This window comes from Lonchura striata, chromosome 15, assembly GCF_050655825.1.
Source record: "Lonchura striata isolate lonStrDom1 chromosome 15, ASM5065582v1, whole genome shotgun sequence".
Classification (NCBI taxonomy): domain Eukaryota; kingdom Metazoa; phylum Chordata; class Aves; order Passeriformes; family Estrildidae; genus Lonchura; species Lonchura striata.
Window position 1 is genome coordinate 14,903,049 of NC_140717.1, and position 22,677 is coordinate 14,925,725.

The 22,677-nt window shown below is 51.3% G+C and overlaps 1 protein-coding gene across 38 annotated transcripts in view; it reads right to left on the reverse strand.

Annotated features, from left to right (window-relative positions):
• NCOR2 (nuclear receptor corepressor 2) overlaps positions 1-22,677 on the reverse strand; it is a 227,989-nt gene that overhangs the window by 99,473 nt on the left and 105,839 nt on the right. For all 38 annotated transcript variants that reach the window (XM_085593368.1, XM_085593374.1, XM_085593370.1 and 35 more), the window contains 3 exons: positions 16,620-16,799; positions 11,354-11,467; positions 494-550 (listed from right to left, as the gene is read on the reverse strand). In XM_085593368.1, the coding sequence (XP_085449494.1) occupies positions 494-550; positions 11,354-11,467; positions 16,620-16,799 (351 nt within the window). The remainder of the gene's footprint in view (positions 1-493; positions 551-11,353; positions 11,468-16,619; positions 16,800-22,677) is intronic.

Consider the following 22,677-nt stretch of genomic DNA (forward strand, 5'->3'; position numbering starts at 1 on the left):
AGAGAGTGAAATAGGAAGTGTGTGAGTCCTGATACCCGCAGGTTGTGGCAGCTGCAGCCGGGCTGTGCTCACAGAGCGCCCTTCAGCATCCTCCCTCACTTTCAGAGGGGGGGACAGAGGGGAGTGCAAGCACCCATCCCTCCACAGAGCACCCCGAGGCTGGCTGAGCAGGCAGCAGTCCCACAGAGCTGCTGCTGTGTCTGCCACCAGCAGATGAAGCCATCAGCATCCCAAGTGGAGGCAGACTGTGCCAGAGCCCCTTCCACCCTCCAGCTCCACTGCAGCGCGGGAGGAAGGAGCCAAAGGGTTAACCCTCTCCGAGGAGGGCTCTGTGTATGAGTCTGCCTGCCTTTCAGTACTCATCTCAGTCACTTTGCTTCCTGCTTTGGTGCTGTGCTAGCAAGAGGTCCGGGCCAGCAGCACGCTTCCTTCTGACAGACACACGCACAGCCAGGGGCCCAGGAACCTCTCCCCGCACACAGGTAACACTCACCAGCTCCACCTGGGGACCCAGCCCTTCCAGGATCCGGTGGGCAGCCTCCGCCTTCTTCTGCAGGGACGAAAGGGGAGAGGAAGAAAAAAATTACTCGTGCCATCGGTGACAAGTCGCAGCTCTCTGCTCCAGCTCTTCCCTCTGCTAAAAACCACTCCTCAAACCTCTGCAGAGCTGTCACAAATCCCATCCCTGCCTGAGAGCGGGTGGAAAGGCTCAGCTCAGCCTCTGGACCAGCACCAAAACCCCGTGGGTGAAGGGCACTCAGGTTATCATGACTTTAAAGCAGTGCCCAGGACGTGACCCGGATCCCTGACCCCTCTGGGTGCCCGGTACCTCTGCGCGGCTGCCCTGCGAGGAGGAGGAGGAGGAGGGTGAGGAGGAGGAGGGCGGGCACACCGGCACACACTCAGAGATGCCCTTTCTAGGATTCATCTCTTGACGAGCATGTGATCATTAGAGTTGTGCTGCCCTCGTCGTGCTCTCGCTTCCCTCCCCTCCCTGCCACAGAGCAGCCCTTCCTCATCCCCTCCCGCCCCTGGCCAGGCTACCCAGTGCTTATTAAAGGCAAAAAAAACCACCCAGGAACACGTGTTGGGGGCTGTGCAGTGGTTACTAATTAAACAGGCCTGAAAAAAAGACATGGGTTGGCTGTAGCAGGAGTCTAAATAAAAGATGACATTTTCAGTAAACAGCACTTCCTCGCAAAGCCAGGCTGTTCAGGGGGGTTACTGACAGTCCAATAAATCCAGATTGCTGCATGCTGCCGACACCAAGGGCTGAGCTGCTAAAGCCAAACACCTGACAGTGATGGGGATGAGGAGATGGATTTTCAGAGGTCCAGATAAAATAGATACTTTTAGCTAGTTTGGGGTAAGGGAGAGAGAAAATCCCCAGTTGCCTAAAACAGGGAGCTGAGCCCCAGGCCTGGGGAGCTGGCTGGGGTCTGGGCTCCTGGCAGAACCAGTGGGGCTTGGCAAACCCTGGGGAAAGTTCCCACAGGGCAGGGAAGGGATTTCAGCCCCCACAGCTCTCCAGCATCAGGCACCTCTCACACTGTCTCAGGGTAGGATGAGTTTCCCAAGGACTGTCTCGCTGAGGCTGGCACACAGCCCTGCTGCTTGCCCCCACATCCACCCCATGAAGGGTTTCCAAAAGTCCCATCTATCCCCCCACTGCTGGCTGGTCCTCAAAAGCACTGATGCAGCTGTAGGTGGGCAGACTCCTCACCAGAGCCTTGTGCACCCACACAGAGTCTGGTGTGCCCACGAGCTCTTTGAAAGAGTCACCCCAACAACCGTGGCAGTCACCCTGCTGTGGAGGGGCTCAGGCAAATGGCCCTGGCCAAACTCAGCCCTGTCCCAGCTGCAAAGCCTGCAGCAGGTGCCTCACCACAGCATGACCAGGGGAGCTTCCAGTTCCTGTATTTACTGTACACTCAGGAGGACACAAAGCTTTTGTGCAATTTAAAAGTGACTTCGAGGATGCCAAGAGAGCTGTAACCAATGTAACCGTGCAGGGAACCTGCTCTGGCACCATCCCCACACAGGGCAGGCAGCAGCCCTGCTGCCAGTGCATCCCTGCCTGGTTATCACAGCACCCCCACAGCAGACCTTGGTGCTCACAGATGCCACCACCACTGCCCACCTGACTCTGTTAATGGGAATGAGCCAAGCCTGCCCAGACACCTGCCCCCTGGAAAAATTCATCACACAACATAGAACTCTGAGCCAGAGCTTAATATTTTGTTCTTCACGAGTGATAAAATCTGCTGACCTTGGAGAACATCAGCACTGTTGCACTAAAAAGTCTTACAGAATTAAATCCAGGGGGTAAGATGTTCAGGAGAGGAAGAATCATTAAAACCACTAAAAACACTCTACATCAGCGGCCAAGAGGATGATTTGGTCAATGCCCTCCTGCCTGCCATTGGTTGCTGGAAGGCAGGAGGTATCAGCTTACCAAAATGTTTTTGATGCCTGCTTGGGATAAAAAGCAGCAAACTAATTAATTGCATTCTGCAAAATTATGGGGAGAAGATTATAGACTCACTGAAGGCAGACAAGTCCCACCATGGGCTGGTGGAAGATGTCCTGGCAGCAGGGATGGCACAGCAGGGCACTGGTGATGCTGCAGGCCTGTGTGTACTTAATCTCACTATGTACTTACACAGTGAGATTAACTTTGAGAAAAAGCTGAGTATGTTCAGCTTGCTGCATTTGCCATGTTTAGACAACTTAATGAGACAAGCCAGAGGCAAAGCACCATAGGCAGAACATGTGGCGAATCAAGAAGAATGACATAATTTGTCTTGCATTAACCAACTGCAATATACACGTCTCCAGAACGAAAGATCAGGAGGAAAAGCTATTCCGAGCACGTCATATCTTTGTACGTACACAAAGAAATTCCTCTATCTTGAAAGCTGCCCAATTAACACTTGACACCCACTGTAATTGCTGATGCTCCTTGCTGCCTTTATCAGATTGTAGCAGAACCATAATGAGCTGTCTGAAAGGCCTGGCACACCGAGGTGAGAGCTGGAATTGGGAACATAAAACACCCAGCAGAAGGTTCCCACCATGTTAGGGCTCATCTCTAAGGACAGACAGACACACAGAAAGGTGTGTTCCTGCCTAGGGACCCAGCAAGCCAGAACCTGACTGGAGAATTTATGCAAACCCCAAACTGTTCAGGTACAAAGGCAGCCCACCCACAGCAGTGGGACCTTTGGTAAAGACCATCAGCAGTGCTGGTAAATCTCTTCCCTTCCAAAGGCACGGCCACCTAGGACTTGGTTCCAATACTGATTTTGTGAGGAGTATGTTTAGTGATGGACCCTGCAGAAGAAAACCACAAGGTTCATCCTACATCTGCTGAATGATCCCACGCACTCCTGTTTAACAAAAGGAAATTCATCAAGAAGCAAACCCAAGCATTTACCTCTAATGAGATACACAAAGAGCCCCACCACTTGTACAGTCGCTCTGCATCTCCCCAGCAAGCAGGCAAAGATCCCTTTTCTTGATCTGATAGAGAATCCTGAAATATTGCTCCAGCAGTGGATCAGTGGTGTTCATGAAGGGACTTCCAAGTGCATTTTTAGAGGGATCAATGCCTCAAGGAACGTGTCTGAACCAAAAACACGGTCGCTGTGGGGCCCACAGATTCAGAAGGGAACCCACAGATGTATCAGGCAGCAGCATTTGCCCCTACAGAACCTGTCTCCTCCCCGGGCAGGGCCACAGGCAGGGAAATCGTGCTCTTACCCTGCTCATGCTGCTCCAAGGGGCCTGGAGCTAAAGAGATCCTCACCAACAGCAAAAACCTCCCTGCAGACTACAAAAATCTGCATTCTTGCCTGAAGAGCATTTGGCTTCCAAAGCAAAACCCAGCCCCTTGCTTTTCCTTTGAAGAAACTTAAAATAGGCTTGGGAGGGGAAAGCAGGCAGGAGAGCAGCTTTCCGGCCATGTGAGCTCCCGTGGGGATGAGGAGCCAGCCCCACGAGGCAGCAGAGCAGCCAAAACCAGAGGAGGGAGAGCCTGGGATTTTGCGTGGGCTCCTCTTAAAGCCAAGTTTAAAAATGGAAGAGAAGGAAACACAGGAGTTATTTTGAGAAAGCGGATCTGAAATTAGGAGGCGGCACTTTCTTGGACCGACTCCAGCCATGGTTCCATGCAGCACAAAGCTGCTGCAGCTGAACTGTGCTCCTGGGGTTATTTATAGCATCCCATAGGCAGCAGTGCTGGGGAATGGGAGGGTTTCCATTTGGGACCAGGCATGTCCTGCACACAGATATGCAAAGCCCTTTGAGAGGCAGGAGATGCACACAGGATGGTGCTGGGAAAAGCTCCCGTCCTGGCACCACATTCCCCGGGCAGGCAGGGCTGTGGGAGCAGCATGGCAAAGAGGCAGGCTGGAGTGGGATTTTGTTTAAAACAAAGTTCAGGAGAAGTGTGGCTGAAGTCAGCAGAAATCATGGAAACCCTCGGAGACACCTCTCTGCACGCAGCAGAAAGCAAACAGCACAGCCAAAATGTGCTGGGACAAACCACAACCTGGCAATGCCCATTCCATACAGAAAGATTTTCACTCCTAAAACCACAAGTACTATTTTGTCCTGTCCTTTAAACCTCAGCATGCTCTCTCTGAGAGCCAAACCACCCCAGCAATTTGCTGCTCTCCACACAAAGCAGGTGGGATGAGCCCTAGTGCTGTGGAAGGGAAAGCAACACTCCTCCCTCTCCAGCTCCTGCAGGCATGGCCACCACAGTGCTCAGAGCAGACCAGGAATGAGAGCCCAGCCCTGGGTTCTCCTGGATCCCAAATGCCCTGAGCACCAGGGAACCTCGGCCAGCCTCAGTGGCACGAGCCCAGCCCCTCTCACCTGGCCCAGGGGGTGATGCTCTCCAGGGGTGCCCATGGGATGCAGCTGCCCTGCACGCTCCCCCAGCTCCCTGTGTTGATCTGGAGCCATCTCCCCACCACAGCAGCAGTGACAGGGCACTGTCCCCAAGGGTGGGGCCTGCAGGTGATGCACGGGGGTGACAGATGACTCATCACAAGCAGTAAGAAAACACAGGAAACTGGTGACATCTGAGCCGTGGGTTCACACCAGTTCACACCATTCCCCGTCCACCCTGCACAGAGTGTGACAAAACCACTCATTTCAGTTATCTGCTGCTCTCTGGCTTTGGCTCATCATTGCCAGACAGTTTCAGCCCCCAGGCACAGCTGGGTTTCCACTCACACTCTCATCCCACTCTGCTGTCTGCAAGGCTACGGTGCCCTACAAAGGCACACTGAGGTTAAAGTGATGTGCCAGCAAGGTTTTGCCACTGAAAGCCATGGCTGAACATTCCACCACTGCAACACTGCTGAAAGTGTTGGCATTGCACAGAAAACTTCCAGAAATCCACGTTTTAGCCCTGCAGCAGTTACAGGACAGCTCTAGTCACCCAACCCAAGAGCCAGGGCTGTGTTGCAGTCTGCCTTCCAGCCTTCAGCACATTTGGGATCTCTGCAATTCTCATCTCCTTCCAGGACCTGAAAAAGCAGGACAAGGCCTTATCTGGTCTGGGTTAATCACAGACAAATCTTCAAAGTCAATACACTTATTGGGAACTCCAGATCCTGAAACAGACACCAGACCTTTAAAAAGCCAAAACAAATGAAAGTTTCCTTAAAACCCAATAAAAAATTTAAATATTCTCAATGACTGCAGAGTAACTGTTTAAATTTTATCTTTTTTGAAATCTTGTTATTATGCAGAAATGTCAATAGTATCTGAATTCTGGCCTTTCCAGTTTTCCCTTGGACTTTCCAAAAGCCAATTTTGCATCACCAAGCCCAAATGAGGCAGAATAAAAGTTATTAGAAACAAAAGCAAAACAAACAAGGCCCTTTCATCAGCCAAATATGAAAAGCCCCCATCCCAACTACCATGTAAACTAGAATTTGAAAAAAGCCTCATAGATTAAATGCTCAAAAGCACTTTTACTGTTAAGGTCTTATTTACTGCACCATCTCTGTGCTGACAAAGCAGGCCTTTCTCATGTAAATCAGGAGTTCATAGAAAATCAGAGTTCTACAGACATCAAATCCCTGTAAGATCTGAGTCACACGCAGTGTCTGTGAGTAGTTAACTGCAAGATTATATTTTGCAATGCTAAAAAACCTTCATTTGTTTATTCTCTTATTTATGGATGGGGCATTAATGCTTTATGAAGGTATTTGAGGGTAAGCGGATAGCTGGGAACGTGCTCTGCACAGACACAACAGCAGCAGGGGACGGAAAAAGTTCCAAACAGTCCTTTGAATTCCAATTTTACAGCATAATGCTGAATTTATAGATAGATAGCTGTGCCCTTTTGAAGGAACAAGCATCAAGACAGAAAACGAATTAAAATTTAATCTTATTGATTTCCACCAGCTCAATCCCAAGAGCAAGACAGACGCCGCTGCTCCCACCACCAGCGCGGCATCACTCCCAGTTTTTCGGAGCGCTGACAGCGGGGCAGGGATGGGCTCCCGTGGCACCCACAGGGGTGACGTGGGGTCTGGTCCCAGCCCTGGGTGTGCTGTGGTGGGTCACAGCACGAGGTGTCCCTGCCTGGCACGGTGGCGGGGGACCAAGGCACGCCACGTCCTGACGCGACCTCCCCTCGGCGATAAATGAGCGCAGTGTTGCAGAGGAAGCTGACGTGAGCTGGTTTGCAGGGACACGAGCAGGGGAGCTGCTTTGTCTGCTGGCTCTGGTGCACGGCAGGGACCTCCAACCACCAGCATTTGGCTGGCAGAGAGCTGGACACGGGCACCTGTGCGCTCCACATCACCACAGTGATCGGAGAGATGGCACGGGTACCTCCGCGTGCACATCAGCAGGAATTTTTGGGACACATTTTTGACTTGGAGGAGAATTCACCCTGCCAAGCCATAGGTAGCAGCTTCCTCCAGGACACACTGCCAGCCTTGTATCCCAGGAAAGGTACAGAGCAATGCTGCTCTCCTCCCTGGGCTTAGCAAGGGACTTGGAAATTTCCGATTAAAGCACAAAAACACCTTCAAGCCCAGGTATGTTCAATCGATTTCAAGGGAAGGCAGATGCAAGGAATCCCATGAATGCCCAGTGGAATAAAGCTACAGCTAAAAATACACACAGATTATCTGTTCTGGTTATGGGGATTTGAGGTGGAAGAAAGGTAAATTCTATTCATACAATAACACATCCCAGAGCTGCAAATTAAAGTCCTCAAGGAAGCTGTGTCACACAGCCACCACCTCTGAGGTGCCAGACTCAGCAGAGATCAGCTTTCTTCCACAGGGGAGACACTAAAATCACTCACAGAGTTCAATTTAGGAGATCCCCAACATCTCCATCACTCTCAGCCTCTGGATCAACCGAGGCGTCCATCCCAATCTGATTTTCCCAGGTTGTTCTGTGCCACCCTGCCAGCATCCAGCTCCTGGGGAGGAATCCCCGAGCATGCCGCAGCCAAAACTGTCCCCTGAGCTTCCCACAGCATTATTCAAAGACTCTTGGTAATTTTAGCCCCGTTTTCAAACATAATTTTGTTTCTTCAAAGGCTAAACCCACTTTTGAAAATAGGACTCATGCTTCTGACAATGCTGCCCACTATCTGTTCTCAGGTTAGTCCACAGACAGCACCAAAAACTTTAATTTTCCCATTCTCATAAATCCTTTCAGAAATGGTACAGCTGACACTTGGCTCAGATAAACAAATGTGTGTTTTTCTGTGTTATACTGTAAAGATTTCCCAAAAAGTACATTTTCGGGTGCAACCTCACAGCCCGTCTTTGGACGCAAGAGAAAATGGCTTTGGTCAGCAAAAGGCAGGGAAGAAGGTACCTGGATCTTGAATATCAGCTGTTCCTCTGCAATTCAAGTCCCCTAAAAGCTTCCCAAATGCAACCACAGCCTCACAGTCAAGGATGTGACTGCAGTCAAGAGCAGCTTCTCTCCACTCTTTCCCAGCAGAATTTGTATAGTCACCTTTTTTTTTCTGGAAATCAATTACATGTCCAGCAGAGTGTAGCAAGAGGGGGATTACAGGTCACATTTTCCATAATTATCCTCTCTGACACCGAGGAACTTTTCAAATCATTTGCGTTAAGTAGGTCACAAGCAGCGTGATGGGCATTTAGCATCAGAAAACCTGAATTTGGAGAAAATTGGATACAGCCCAGCGCCGCCCTCACCCCAACCCCTCATCCATACCCAGCACGTTGGTGAGAAAAATATATAGACTTCCCTGATGAACCATAAGCTAAAATTAGAAACCATTCACGCCAGCGAAGCCACAGCTATCGCCAAAAGGAAAGTAGGTCAGAGAATGGCTGGCTAACTTGATTTTCCGGCTTTCCTAGCAGCTCTGTCCTCACGTAACCCCTCCTCTCCCAGGGACCATTTTTGGGCTCTCCTTTGTTGGCGTGGCTGCGGGCAGCGTGTGGCCCAGCATGGATGGGCACGGATGGGCACGGATGGGCACGGATGGGCACGGATGGGCACGGATGGGCACGGCACAGACCCGCGGAAAGCCAAGCCCGAGCCAGCAAAGCCCCTCCACGAAGCTGCTGCCTCCCACCTGCTCGGGGGTTGGCACAAGGGCTGGCTTGCTGCCCCTTCCACAGCGCCGCTCTTTAAAGATCGTTTCAGGCTTTGCCAGCACTTCTGGGGTGCTTTCCTTTCTCGCCTCCTCCTGAGGCCTGAATATCCTCTTTTTATTTGCATTTCTTAGCGTGCACTGCCTCCCTCAAGCAAGCCACAAGCCAAGTGATGCGAGTAAATCTGGCTTTCCTTCCCTTTGTGCATGGGCTGGAGCCCTGGCTCAGCCATTACCGACGCTTTTCCCACAAGTAGTCCTCCAGGCAAAAACTTCACTGCTTTTCCACGGCACTGAAGAGGCAGAAAAGCTTAAAATTTGGCTCGGTGATCTTCATGACTCTAAATCAATATATTTCTATCCAGCTTGCAGTCCTTTGCTCCAACCAACTCACCTTGCAATTAATTGTAAAGCTGCAGGTCAGCACAGGAGTGCCTGGGCCTCTCGCACATTTACAGACAGATGGAAACACCTGGAGGATCTGCTGCCATCAAACCCACCCTATCACTCTTTTCCACCACAATCTCAACTGACTCCGACCCCAAGATCCTTCCTCTTCCAGCTTTTCTCCTCCTGGCCCCAAAGGCACAGCAGTCACCACTAAAATGCATCCCCAACATTCAGTACAGGAGAGGCTGAAAGCTGAGCCCGTGAATGTTCTTTAGAAGGGCAATTACATCCTGATTCCCACCCTTGTTACTGGAGCCTCGACAAAGACAACACTCAGCACTCCCTTTCCCCTGCAGCCCCTGCTGTGGTACTGGAAGGGCTCCTTCCACCCCCAGCCATCCCAGCTGGCCAGGGATGCTGCCAGCTCTCTGTTGCCCACAGACAGATCCTGTCCTCTCCGAAGGAGGAACCTGCCTGCAGCCTGCTCTGGTTTCTGTCAAGCCAAAGGGAAGGCTGCTGGTTGGAGTCTCCTGCCCACAGGCGAGCTCTTCACACACGACACGCAAGGGGACTTTACCAGAACAGGGAAGAATCATTGTTTGCCCAGCCCTGGGATAATTCAGACATGAACACAGAGCCAGATTTGAAATGATACAAACACCTGGTGACCTTTGCTTGCTGGGCACCCACCTGGAATGAGTGCACCCATCACGAAGGTCAGTGGTGAAACCCCTGGCACCAAGCTGGCTGAGATGCCCCCAACACTGGCAAAGGGACGCCACCAGCTCTGAGCACTGTGTGTGACAGTGTCCCAGGTCTTATGGCCGTGGACTTTCCAAGAGAAATGTAGAACTCCATGCTTGCCCTCCACAATCTCTGCCATCCCCCATGGGACAGGGTAGAAATGCCAAGTGACCACCCGGAGCGTGGTGAGGCTTGGGGAGCAGATCCTGTCTGCTGTGAGAAGGTGCTGGGAGGGAATGGGTGACCCTCCTGTGGCGTGGGCAGGGACGAGGGGTGACAAAGCAGGACAGGGGGTGGTCGGCAGGACACTCAGCCCTGAGCCAGCTCCAGCTGATGCAGACTGCTGTGATGCAGGCTGTGGGGATGTGATGGCTGAAGTTCACCTTTCCCTCCTGCCTCACCACCATCACCCATTTCTTCCCCTTGTAATGCAGTTCAGCTACACAAGAGTGTCCAAGGAGGATGGGGCTCAAATGAACAGGAATAAAATTGAGAACTCTGTTTTTTTTTGTCCCTCCCCCTCCCACAGGAGGCACAAGCCATCTAGCCCAGGACCCCCAGAGAAGGCACTTGGTGGTGAGAATGGCTTTGAGGAACAGTGGGCACCTGCCCCCAAAGCCCAGTGCTGTGCAGCCAACACCAGCTGGCACTTGCTAATGCTTCAAACACATCGACCTCAGCCTTCACCCACTCACACAACAGACCGTGCCAGCACTGGGTTTCCTACTGCTCAGGGAGAGAAGCAGATGGAAAAAGGAAAACCAGGAAAATTGCACTGCCTGGGAGCGCAGGGTAGGCGATTTTTTTTTTTCTTTTTAGGAGTCAGGCACCTGGATTTCTGCAGCTCCCAGTGAAATCGCAGGCCTCGCAATTCACAATAATTAGCGACTGGTAGTTTTCCTTTTATGCAAAATCATCCTTTTTATCCAACACCTAAATGAAAATGAATATGCTTGATTATCTACCAAAGGGCCCAATTTCTGAGCATTGCTCCAATGCACACAGCAAAATTCAGCTCTCCTCGGGCTGCTAATACAGGCAATGCTGATAAATGAGTGGTCAAGGCAGAGATCCAGAGCCAGGGATGCCAACCTGACCTTTGTTAATGCTATTTACAGCATCAAATATCCACAAATCCAGCCATGGCTGCATCCACATCGTTGCTGCTCCAGCCTAGGGGGCTTAGGGACAGCCAGGAAAGCTCACAGCTGGCCTGCCAGTTATTAGAGCAGCACAGATGTCACCCTCCATCTATGCAGCCCACCCACCTTGTCAAAGCCCACCCCCCGAGGCAGCTTTCAAGCTGCTTCACTCCTCGGGGAGAGGATGAAGCAAACTGTTTAACAGAGAGGAGTCTGAAGCATCTCTTGAATGCTTCATCTCTAAGGCTGATCACAGGAAACCCCCCGGGCAGGTTCTTCAGAAGACATTAGTGCTCATCTGCACCATTCTGACAGGGCTCCATCTATCCCTCTCCCACAGCCTCCACCCCAAAGGTAACACCCAGGAAAACCCCCAGCTGATCCTTACCAACCTCCCCATCCCTGTTCACGCTGATGGGGCACAATCACACATTTGTCCTCCCATCATTTCCAGACTCACCCTGTTCTCGTCGTAGATGATCTGCACCAAGCTGCGATGTTTGGACTCGATAGGAGGGGGAGAGATGGGTTTTTCAGGCTCTGGTGGTTTGGCTGCTTCTTCCTCCAACTGTTGCTGTGGAAGGAGAAGGGGGAGGAGGAGGGTGAGTCACAGCAAGAAACGCAGCCGTCCCTGTCCACACGAGACTCTCTGCGGTGCCTTGACCGAGGTAGAAACCACCTCAGCAGGAGATTTCCTGTGAGACAGGGGCTGGGGAGGGCTGGGGAGAGGGAGGAGAGCTCGCAGCAGCCCCAGCCACGCAGCGCTGGCTGCCCCAGGCTCGTGGGTCGGCGTGGTTTAGGTGTGCAGGATGAGGACCTGCCTCAAAGGAGCCTCCTGGAACGGGCCTGAGGCTAGAAATAACAATTTTACTGGGAAAACTGAAATGAAACCACAGCTCCAGCCTGGCTCCGTGCTGCTACCTGCCCCTGGAGCTGCTGCTGCGTGCAGGGAGAGGTGGAGGAGCCAGGGCTGATGAGCAAGGCTGCTCTCCACCCTCAGCTTCACCTTCCAACGGAGTGGTTGCAGGACATGCCTTGGGATGACTGTGCTCGATTCAGTGACTCGTGCTCCAGCCATCCCTGCACTTTGCAATATCACCTGGCCAGCAGCTAAACCTGACACTCCACCTGCAGCTCCGGGAGGTGGGAGGAGACATCCCAGCCCTTCCCGTCAGTTTGAGGAACTGCTGAGCTGAAAGAGGAAATCACAGATTCCTCCAGGCTCCTCCTGGGCCAGCCTGTGAGGAGGGAGAGCGGCAGCTGCGGGGCAGCACAGGCACGGGAGAGGGAGCGGCTGTCAAAAAACGCTGAGGATTTCAGGATTTTTTCCCTGCTAGGCTCCGAATCTCCAAATCTGTTTTTGTTTTTTGTTTTTTTCCCCTGCAGCTAAAGCATTCCCTGTTGAAGCATGAGGAAAATCGAGTGAGTCTTGTACTAGGAAGAAAATGCACCTGGGACTTGGCTTGCACCAGAGCACAGCGCTGGCTTCCCAGAGACAGTGGTGGCTGGTGGCCTGAGAAGAAGGTGAATCTATTCCTCCCCATCATCTCTGCTCCTGCTGATGACACCTTTAGCACACCAGGGCAGGAGGAGGATGCACTTGGGATGAAGCCAAGAGAGCACTTAAGCACCCAGACAGGTCGAATGGCTTGGCTGAGAAAACTCACACTCCTAAAATTGTGTTTCAATGAATGAAGCACCCCATGCTGTGGACTCCACCTCTCCACAGGTGGATATCTCTCCCCAAAGAGGGAGAAGCAGCAGTACAGGGAACGCCAAGATACAGCCAAAAAAGCTGCTGTGGCTGGCCAGAGTGGGGAGCAGGCTCTGGCAGTGCAGGAGAGCCTGTGTCCCATAAATTGGCATCACCACCACGAGTGAGAACAGCCAGGAACTGCCCAGCTTGAGCCACCTGCACCCTGGAAGAGGATGAACCTTTCCCAGCCCTGCAGGGATCTGTCCCTTCCTGCCTGCAAACAGCCACACCACGGTGGCACACTGAAGGTTCCAACCAAGGAACAGCCCTCAGCCCTCTGCTCTTCTCAGCCATGGCCACAGCTCAGGTGGCCCAAACCACAGGACAGGGGACGAGAGCTCCTCGAGAAGCCACTGCTGAAACTGTGGGCTGCACTTCCAGGACCTGCCAGCTCTTCCCTGGTGTCTTCCTAATGCACCCTATCACACATCCTCACTCCCATGGGATAAACTCCAAAGAACAAGCCAGAAAAAAGGATCAGATACATCTACTTCTCTTGGGGAAAATATTTGTGTTTAAAAAAAAAAAAGTCAGCGCATCCAAAGCTTGGCTGTATCGTTCTGGAAACCCACAAAAATTCTGCCAAGTGGTTGGGTGTGTAGCAAGGGATTTCAGACGAGAGGGTTTGATGGCCTATCAGGAAACGAAAGTTTGCCACTAAGTGGAGGCTCATTAAAAACAGCTCATTAGAAGAAAAAATACAAATCTAATTATAGCTGAAATACAGTAGAGAATTAAACTACTTGCTGTGGTGTGGCACTGTATGGATATTAAAGGGGTAAGGATGTGAGGAGGGGCTGGAGGCAGCACACCTGACTGCAGCCTCGACTGCAACTCCTGGGAGCCGTGGGAAATGGCAAAGCAAAATAGGTCAGGGTTCCCAGACAGAGACAAAATGGATTTCTTAAAGGTCTGCCACAAAAGCCAGGCTGGAACTGTGACCTTTAGAGGGAGAGAGCGACATGAGGGATGAGTGCTGACGGCTGCACACTCCCTCCCTCTCTCCACCCAGCAGTGGCTGCCCAAGACCTCCCTCCTCTCCCCAAAGGAAGACAGGGCAGCAGTGCTGAAGGGATGCAAGATGCCACCATTAGCCACAGCTCTGGCTCCTACAGAGGAGGCTGTGGCTAGTGGCTCCCCAAGCCAACCCATCCCAAGTGAAGAGGTGCTCCCTCCAGGAAAGAGACCCTTTGGCTGGACCACATGCTCCAGAGGGACACTGCAGGCTGCAGCGCTGGTGGGAGGTGGGTGATGGTTCAGGAAGGCTCCATCCCTGCAGGCACCAGCTCCTGTGCTGCAGACACCTGCCCGAGGAAGCCAAGGTTGTCACACACGCACCTGCCTGCTGTCACCTGGGCACCGGGATGCTCCACCTGCCCGGGGCAGAGCAGAGCCTCCAGCCACAGGGCAGCTCTGAAAACCACTCTCAGAGAGAACACGGGCAACTCAACCCGATGGAAGGGGAAGCCCTGGAGCTCTTCCACCCAGCCGGCTCCACCTCCATCACCAGGTGGGAGTGTTGTACTCCCGGAGAGCCCTTGGCAGAGCTCAGCGCCCGGGGAGGCTCCGGCGCCGCTGCAGAGAACAGCCCAGCAGTTTATTTCTCTCTCCTTCAGATCCCCGGTGCCGCTGCCAGGAATAAATGCATAAGGATTATCCTTCCCTGTCAGGGAGAGGGGGAGCGAGGATTGAAGCGCATATGGCGCATGAATGAGCGGGGGATGGCTGACGGAGGTGGCCTCCTGCCAGGGGTGTGCAGGGTTTGGGGAAGGTTTCTCAGCTTGCTGAAGACGTTTGATTCTTGCAAAGGCCAGGCAGAGCCTTCCCTGCCATTTCTGGAACAACCAGAAAGAGAGAGATGGTGGATTGTGGTCAGTTGGGATTTTTTTTTTTTTTTTTTTTTTGCACAGCCTTTCCGTACAAGTGTATTTAATTACCCTGAGAAGGCCTCCCAAAGACAGAGGGGAAAAGCATTAGGATATTCTGGCTGCATACAAGTTCTCCCCTGCTCCACTGATGTTCCTGCAGGAGCAGGATCTGTTCCAGGCTCATTGCTTTCCCTCACTCGTGCTCCTGCACTGACAGCTCAGATGCACAGATGCACAAAACGTTCCTGGAGCATCTCAGACAGGACCCCCTGCTCCCAAAACACTTCTTCCCAGATGTGCTAGCTCTGCTGGAGGACTGGGATGGGGAAGGCTCCAGCCAGAGGGGGAAGGAGGCCGTAGTGGGGGGTGTCAGTTTTGTTACCGTATAACTTTGCCACCACATGCCAAAAATTTTTTTTAAAAATATAATAAAAGGAAGGGAGGCGACACTTTTACTGCCAACAGCCACTTTCACCTTCTTCCCCATTTAACAGAGCATTTTTGTGGGCAGGAAGAATCATAAAATTTGTTCATAGGGAAGAAACAAAGCAACTGAGCATCCAACAATAAAAACCTCATTTCCTCATGGAAGGACAGCTTGATTTTAAGGGCGAAGAGCAAATGCTGCTCCTGTCAGTATCAGCTTCTCAGCATCTCTGAAAAGCCAGGCAGTGGATCATCAGAGCTGCCAAGACAGGGACCTTCCATGCCCTTCCCACTTGGGAAGCCCTTTTCCAGAGCAGGAAATGACTGTGGTTTGCATCTCTTTCCTCAAATGTGAGTAAAAAAAGATGGACCAGCAGCCAGATGTCTCCTCCCAGGTGGGAGAGGACACCAACATTCTGTTTGAGTTTCCTACGAGGGAGAGGGGAAGGGCAGCCTTCACCCCAAAACCAGCAAGAGGAACCTCTGTGGTTTCCAGATGCTCCTCTGGGCCCCGTGAGCTGGCACACAGGGCTGCTGCCTCACGCCCCCAGCACAGCTGCTTCTGCTCAGACACCTCTGCAGATATGAAGCAACACACACAAAAAAAGGGTCCTTCACATTAATTAAGCTGTACTGTTCGAAAACAAAATGAAAACATCCCTGCTTCGTCTTGCAGGACAGAAAGGAACTGTGTTTGGTATGGGAAAACACAGATCTCATGGGGAAGAGCAAGTGCATGCTCATTCTAAGGAGCTTCAACCAACAGCTCAAGTAGAGGTTTTGCTCCATTCCCAAATTCCTCCTGTAGCTTGGGAAAGGTCATTTCTCTTTGGCAGTTTGGGATCAGCAGCCATCAGGGAGTTCAGAAACTCATCCCAAGCAAAGAAAAAAAAACATAAAAAAAGAGGCAGAGAAGTGATTTGCTTTAAAAAGTGAAAGCCCTTAAGTCTGTGGGGTTTTTTCACAGATGTCCCTGAAGGTTTTGTCATATTAATCTTTTAATGGGTTTATAATAATTATGTACAGGCCAACACCAAGTGGGCCATCCTTTTGCTGGGGAGTGCTCCTGTGCAGGGTGAAGCTGCAGCCAGGAAGATCAGATTCAAATCCCTGCTCAAGCACAGCCCTGACTGGAGCTGGATCAGATGCTGCTCAAGGCTGCAGAGCTGGAAAGCTCCAGAGAAAGAGGTCTGGCTGCACTGAAAGGGCCATTTGGTCATTGCAGCAATGTTTAAACGGCCCAGCACTGAATGCTGGCAGCAACAAAAGCACTGGGGAGAGACAATTGCTGGAAAGGAAAAAGAAAAGACCTTCTGCTACGCTGGGCTGTCCAGATGACTCGGACAACCCAGGCTGTGCTTCCAGCTCTGCTGCTCACCACTTGCATATCCACTGCCAAGGCACTGAGGACACATTTTTCTCTCTTTTAGGTTCTCTGACGTGCAAAGAGCTACGAGCTGGGTTTCCAAAGCTCTCTCCCTTATCTTGTGACTACCAGCTCCAGACTGCAGGCACAGCAGCCACCACCATGTCACAGCAGGGAGCAGGGACACAGATGATCCTGGTGCACTGGCACGGCCACTTCCCCTCTTGTGGCCATGCAGGGGCCAGGACAGGGCTTGTGACAGCATGCAGAAGCAAGGACACGTGCTCCCCTCCAGACCACAGCCTCTCACCTGCTTCTTCTTCAGCTTGGAGATCTGCTGCTCCACCATGGTGATCTCACGGTCCACGCGGTCCATGTTCTGGATGAGCTCCTCCTTGGAGAGCCGGGCGGGCAGCAGGTCCAGCTCGGCGTCAGCGTGGGCAGGGCTCACGGGCGACACGGGCTCCAGCTTGCCGGGCAGGCCACGGTCCTGGGAAGCACAAAACAACCAGATCAACTCTCTCCCAGGAGACTCTGGATCCTTCTCTCATCCTCCCACAGCTCCCTGGCCCACTCCCAGCCTTCTGAGATGCACAAAACCCTCAAAAAAAACCTGCTAGACTAGGGAGTACCAGCTGTCAGATCACATCACCACAGTGCTCCACAACCTCCAGCATCTCCCAAGAGAAGCAGGTTATTCTCCCAGGAACACGAAGGCAGCTCTTCCTCCTGACAAAGCCTCAGAGGCTCACACCACCTTGAGTGCTGCTGATTTTCTTACAGGATCAATAAACCCATCCATATTCAGGAACTCCCAGCAGCACTGCCCCTTCAGAGGGCTCAAGGCTACACCTTCTCTCAAGGCAAAAATGAGACACCACGAGCACATCCTCCTTGGACAGTGCCACAGAGACAAGGGCAGCATGAGCCACGCTGAGGGAGAAGGGGCTAGCAGGGAGCCCCTGGGAGGAAAGAGGGCTCCTAGCTCCTTCATGGCCAGCTTTCTCCATCTCTTCCTAAACCCTGAGGATACTCTGAGTGTTGGATGTTGAATGCATCCATCCAAATACGGAGAAAAAGGGGATAGGTGAGCCAAGATAAAAACAGACCAAACCAACGTTTTTCAAATTGCAGGTGAAAAGGCCCTCAGCTCAACAAGACCCTTCAAGTCGGAGACTGGAGAGATCAGCAAAACCTCTGTGGCCATGACAGGGAGCAGCTCTAACAGCCCAGGGCTGAGGGCAGAGGGAAACACACCAAAACATTCAGCTCTGCCCCAAATAGTTGTGATGCCAGGAGCACCCCACAGCCACGCTGCCTCCCCTGCCTCACCCTTCCCCTCTGCAGCTCCCAGCAAAGCAGCCACTCCTGCCCCCACAAGCTGCATGAGCCTGCCCACCATGGATCAGCACACCTGGGATGGAGCAGCTGCTTAGCAGCCACTGGCCACACAGATGGGATCACAGCACCACCAGCCTACCCTGACCCAGGCCATTCCCCTTTGGCAGCCACCCAGAGCCTTAATTAAAAGTTTATCTATTCATTTGCTTAGTGAGTGGGTGGATTTCCTTTCCTGGAGGGGGAGAAGAGGAGCAGTGGCTCTGCTGGTAACCCTAAACCCCTGCCAGGCTGGGCAGCCAGCACAGTGCAGCTGCTGGGAGGGGAGGGGAGGGATGGGGGAGGCAAACAAGGCAAGAAGTTCACACAACTCTGCCACCTTCACTTGATTGCAGCAGCCCCGCAGAAAGGCAGCATTGTTCTGTGCTGAGCATCCTCCCCTCCGTGCTGACACCTGTGAAAGGCCAGGGCTGAGCCTCTGCCACCATGGGGCTGGAAGGTGGCTTGTGGAGCCCTCTGTGCTCCCCCATCCAACAGACTCGTGGCTCTCTGGGTTACTCACCAGCCTGATGCTGAACGTGGTGAGTGTGCAGGTACCACCCAGCACTGCTCAGCACCTCAACAGCATCTGCTGTGAGGTCTCCACCCCATATCCCTGCTGGGTGCAGCCTGGAGGCACCAACGCCCTTCCCATTCTGCCACCAAGGGACAGAAAGCAAAGGAGCCCCCCAAAACCCCACTCTCACTGTCCTGCCTCAGCCCCAGGAGCACAAAGGCACCAGAAAGGCTAAGCTGGCTGTATCCAGCATCCATTCAGAAGAGAAGCTAGAAGAACAGGAGAGCTTTCTGGAGAATCCTGAAGAGAAGATCCTGTCTTGTTCTGTTTTCCCAGCATTAGACATCAAAAATGGTCAGTCAGCTGCCACGGGAAGGCTTTGTGTTCTCCACAACTGGGGTTTTTGTTGTGGTTTTGGTTTTTTTTTCAAGTCAAGAGGAGCAGGACAACCACAAGAAGCAAAAGATAAATTAGCTGTTTATGAAATCTTGTTCAGATTAAGGCACAGGAAGGGGAAGTGGCAGTGGCTTGTAGGTGGGTAGGTTTTTATAAAGGAAAGAAAGCTACCTGCCAAAAATGCAGGAGAGAAAAGCTCCTCACTGTGCACACAAAAAAAAATTATATTTTCTCTTGTTTACCAACGTGCAGGACAGGGCATCTTTAAACTCCTACTTGGAACAAAACACCTTGGAAACCTTGTTCCTGATACATTTTTATCTTTTTACCTTGTGGAATCTGAAGCAAAAGAGCAGCAAAGCTGAGTAAGGGAAACAGCTGCAAGTCACAGCACAAACATCATCATCATCTGGTATTAGGAGATGATTACAGCAATAGAGAGAGGCAATGTCCTTGGACCTCACACACTGGGCAGTGTCACGTCACAAGCACCTCTCAAAATCAACAAAATTACAGGCAGCAAAAAGAAGGAAAAACCAAAACTAAAGGCAAAAAAAAAAAAAAAATCTTGTCTGTGCAGTGCTGACATCCAAAAAGCAGAGCTTTATATAAGGCATAAAGAACCCCTTATAAATCACAAAAGTGGGTTGAAAAGAGGTGTGCAAAGACCAGAGTCTGCTCAGAGCACGGGGAAGACCCCAATGGTCAGAGATATTTCAACTAGTACTCTGCTTCCTACAGCTCTCAAGAAACCCTCAAAATATATTCCCCTGCTCTAGACAATGTCATACCCTGAGCAAGTGCAGTGTGAAATGTGAAATTCTCCTTATTAACGTGAAGTCACAGACTTCCCAACCAGCAAGAGCCAGGAGAGGTGGAATAAATCTGCTGGAGGGAAGAAAACAATTACTGCATTACTCAAGTTGATATTTTCTCAGTAATTATACTGTTTCCATGTGATTTGTTTTTACACATGGCTAACAGCTACTGCAGCTCCTGTTTATCCCTGGCCTTTTTTTGTGATTTATATGATAACAAGGGTGGGTGTGAGGGGGGCAGAGGCTGCACAAACCTCCCCGCAGCAAGAGGAGGTGCTGGCACTGAAGAAAACAATTATCACTGAGGAGGTTGTCAAAGAGCAAGGCCAGACTTTGGGGTGGGTTTCTTCTACATGCTTAGGAATAAAAATTCCCAACGCAGCTAACGGAGCAAGCCTGCTATTCACTATCAAGCAGCAATTTCAAATACGTGCAAGAAAGATAGGAAGGAAAAGGATAAGCCAAGTGCCTACTGATGCCTTGAAGAGCAAATAAATCTCAAGGTAAAATTGATGTCCCTGCCTTCAGACACACCAACATCTGAAAATGACTTTGGGAACCCCAAGCGTGGTCCCAGGACACACTGGAACCTGCACCAGCCCATCTCTACCTGCTTATTTTGCATTACTGACCCAGCTTGTGATGCTCACAGAGAAGTCGTGTGAGGTGGAGGGATTTAAAAGGGTATCTGTGCCCCACTTCAACCTACAGCTGGATGCAGCCCAGCCTTGCTGAAGGGTCATTTTTTCAGCTGCTTCCCACCCTCAAGAGACAGCAGATTGCTAGCTCTGCTCCATCTACACCTAACTCTTGCTGCAAAGTGCATTTTGACCTTGCTGATCCCTCGACTGCATCAGCTGCCTCTTCAAAACTCCCCAGTGGAGCTTCCAAACTCCACAGCCTGCCAGTGTGTCCCAGGAGAACAGAGCTGCTTGCCTGGATGAGCCTCAGGATCTCCAGCACGGCACACGGTGTTTGCCCTACATAGCATCCTCACTAAGCTCAGGTCTCTCTCTGCCTCTCTAATCCAGATCATTCGTGATGTTCCCCCAAGCCCAGGACAGAGATTTAGGGATGCCAACATCATCTCTTCCACAGTCTGTTCACTTTCTAATTATCAGCCAGCAGCAGCATTTGCTGCTGGAGCACCAGGAGGGATTAAGAGGTGTTATCTTCAACTCCTGCCCACTCACACATCTCCTGTCCTCACGGGCTGGAGGAGGATAGGGCCACTCAATTTGCGCTCAAATCCATTCCCAAAAAAACCCCACATGAACTTGTGACCAGGGGATCTCCTTGTGGGGATGCCTCCACCACCTGAGCCTCTCATGGCAGCACTGAGCCAGTGAACATTTCAGCCCTGCACCAGCCAAACCCCCTCCCAAACCCCCATCCCAGTGGGGCTGTGGCAGCTCATCCTCCCTGCTCTGGAGCCCAGGGATGAGGATGAGCAGCACCACTCTGAGCAGACCCTGAGCCCCCAGGGCTTCCCTGCCATGAGAACCAAGCAGGAAAGCAACACCTTGCTCCTCCACCCATCAGGTTTTAGGTAAAAACACGTATATAAAACTCCTAAGAGAGCCAAATACAGACTATAGGAATTTGGGTTTTTAGTTGGAAAAGTGTCCAACACATTCTGATATATCTTAAGCCCCAGGGTGACAGCACTGACAGAGGGAAAAAGTCATGGAGCTGAAAACTAATGTTTCCTTTCCCCAGGGAGGTGCATGAGTACAAAAAGTCAGGGAGTCGGAGCACTGAAAAGCACATCGAGTTACTGCAATTCTTTTGTTCGTGGCCATCTGCTGTGCTAAGGCTCTTTCTGCAGCCTGGCCCTTCAAACGAGGTTTTAATTCTTCAATACTGCTGGGCTCTTGCTGGGCTGCATCCCCAGGTCTCCAAGGGCTGCCGAAGCAGGATGGAGACGTGAGCGTGCTCTGGGAGCACCTGGGGTGCTGCTCACCAGCCAGGGGTGTTCCCCTGCAAGGACAAGCAGTGGAACACCAGTGGAACACCCTGCTGGATGCTCCCCAGGGATGCCAGGTGTGGGACCAAGGCATCCTCCACCTCCTCCCTCCATCCCCACTCTCCACGTGAAAACCAGAAATCGCTTTCACTGGATGAAAGCTACGTGCTCCCATGGGAATTCATGAAGCTGGAGACCGAGGAGCTGTCTGAAAACAAAGCCAAGGGGTTTTGTTGGTTTTTTTTAAATTTAATTTATTTTTTAAAATAAATCTGACTTTACGAGCAGGCCCACGAAATTCCTTTCCTCTGTAATCCAGCTGAATTCCACGCAGACAGAGCAAGAAAACATCCCAACAATTTCTAAAGCTTGCACGAAAGTAGGTCAAAAAACTTCCCCAATGTTTCAACAGCTTGAAGCAATTTAATTGCAAAACCAGTCCCAAATGCTGACCCCTCCCTCCCTGCCTCTCCTCCCCGGCAGATTTACGAGGGTGGTAAAACCTTGCCAGCAGAGCCTCGGTTAAATGCAGTAACCAAAGCCTGGTATCTGTCTCAAAACTTGCTCGTGCTCTCAAGAGCTGTTCCAGTGAACAGATGCTGCCTCTGGATCTCAGCACTGCAGAATTCTACAAAATGAATACAAAATTAATTCGACAATTAATACAAAATTAATTAATTTTGTATTAATTATAGAATTGTAGAATTCAGAACTGTAGAATTCTGCAGAATTCCACAGCAGCATCACCAACCTGGGCTCACGGACTCGGAGGCAGCCTAAAATAACGGGTCAGATCCCAAAACCCTGACTCAGAAAAACTCCCACAGCCGCCCAAGGCATTACCCAACAAATGGATGCTGTGCCTTTCATTCCCTTCCTGCCTTTCCCCATTAGTGGATAATAATTGCACTGAATGCGAACGTTCCCCACTGATTTACAGGAGTGATGAATTCTCACCTACCCATCTACTCATTACAACGAGGAGCTAATTGCTCCACCTCTCATTAAGAATTCCACAACACTGCCTATTCTGCATCCCTAGATTTTCAGCTGACCTTAAGTTTGTTCAAACAGTAACTGTCTGAGCTGAAATTTTCCAAGCTGAATATCGGCTTTAGGCATTTTGTATATTTTTTTTTTCCTAAGCAGGGAATTTCAGCCAAAACAACTCTGTCACTTCCAAGAACAAGTTTACAAGAAAATATGCCTTTCTGCAACATTTAGAAAGATTCTGGGAACCTTTTCTTTGAGCATCTTCAGTATAATTGATACATCTGGTAAGACTCTCTGCCAG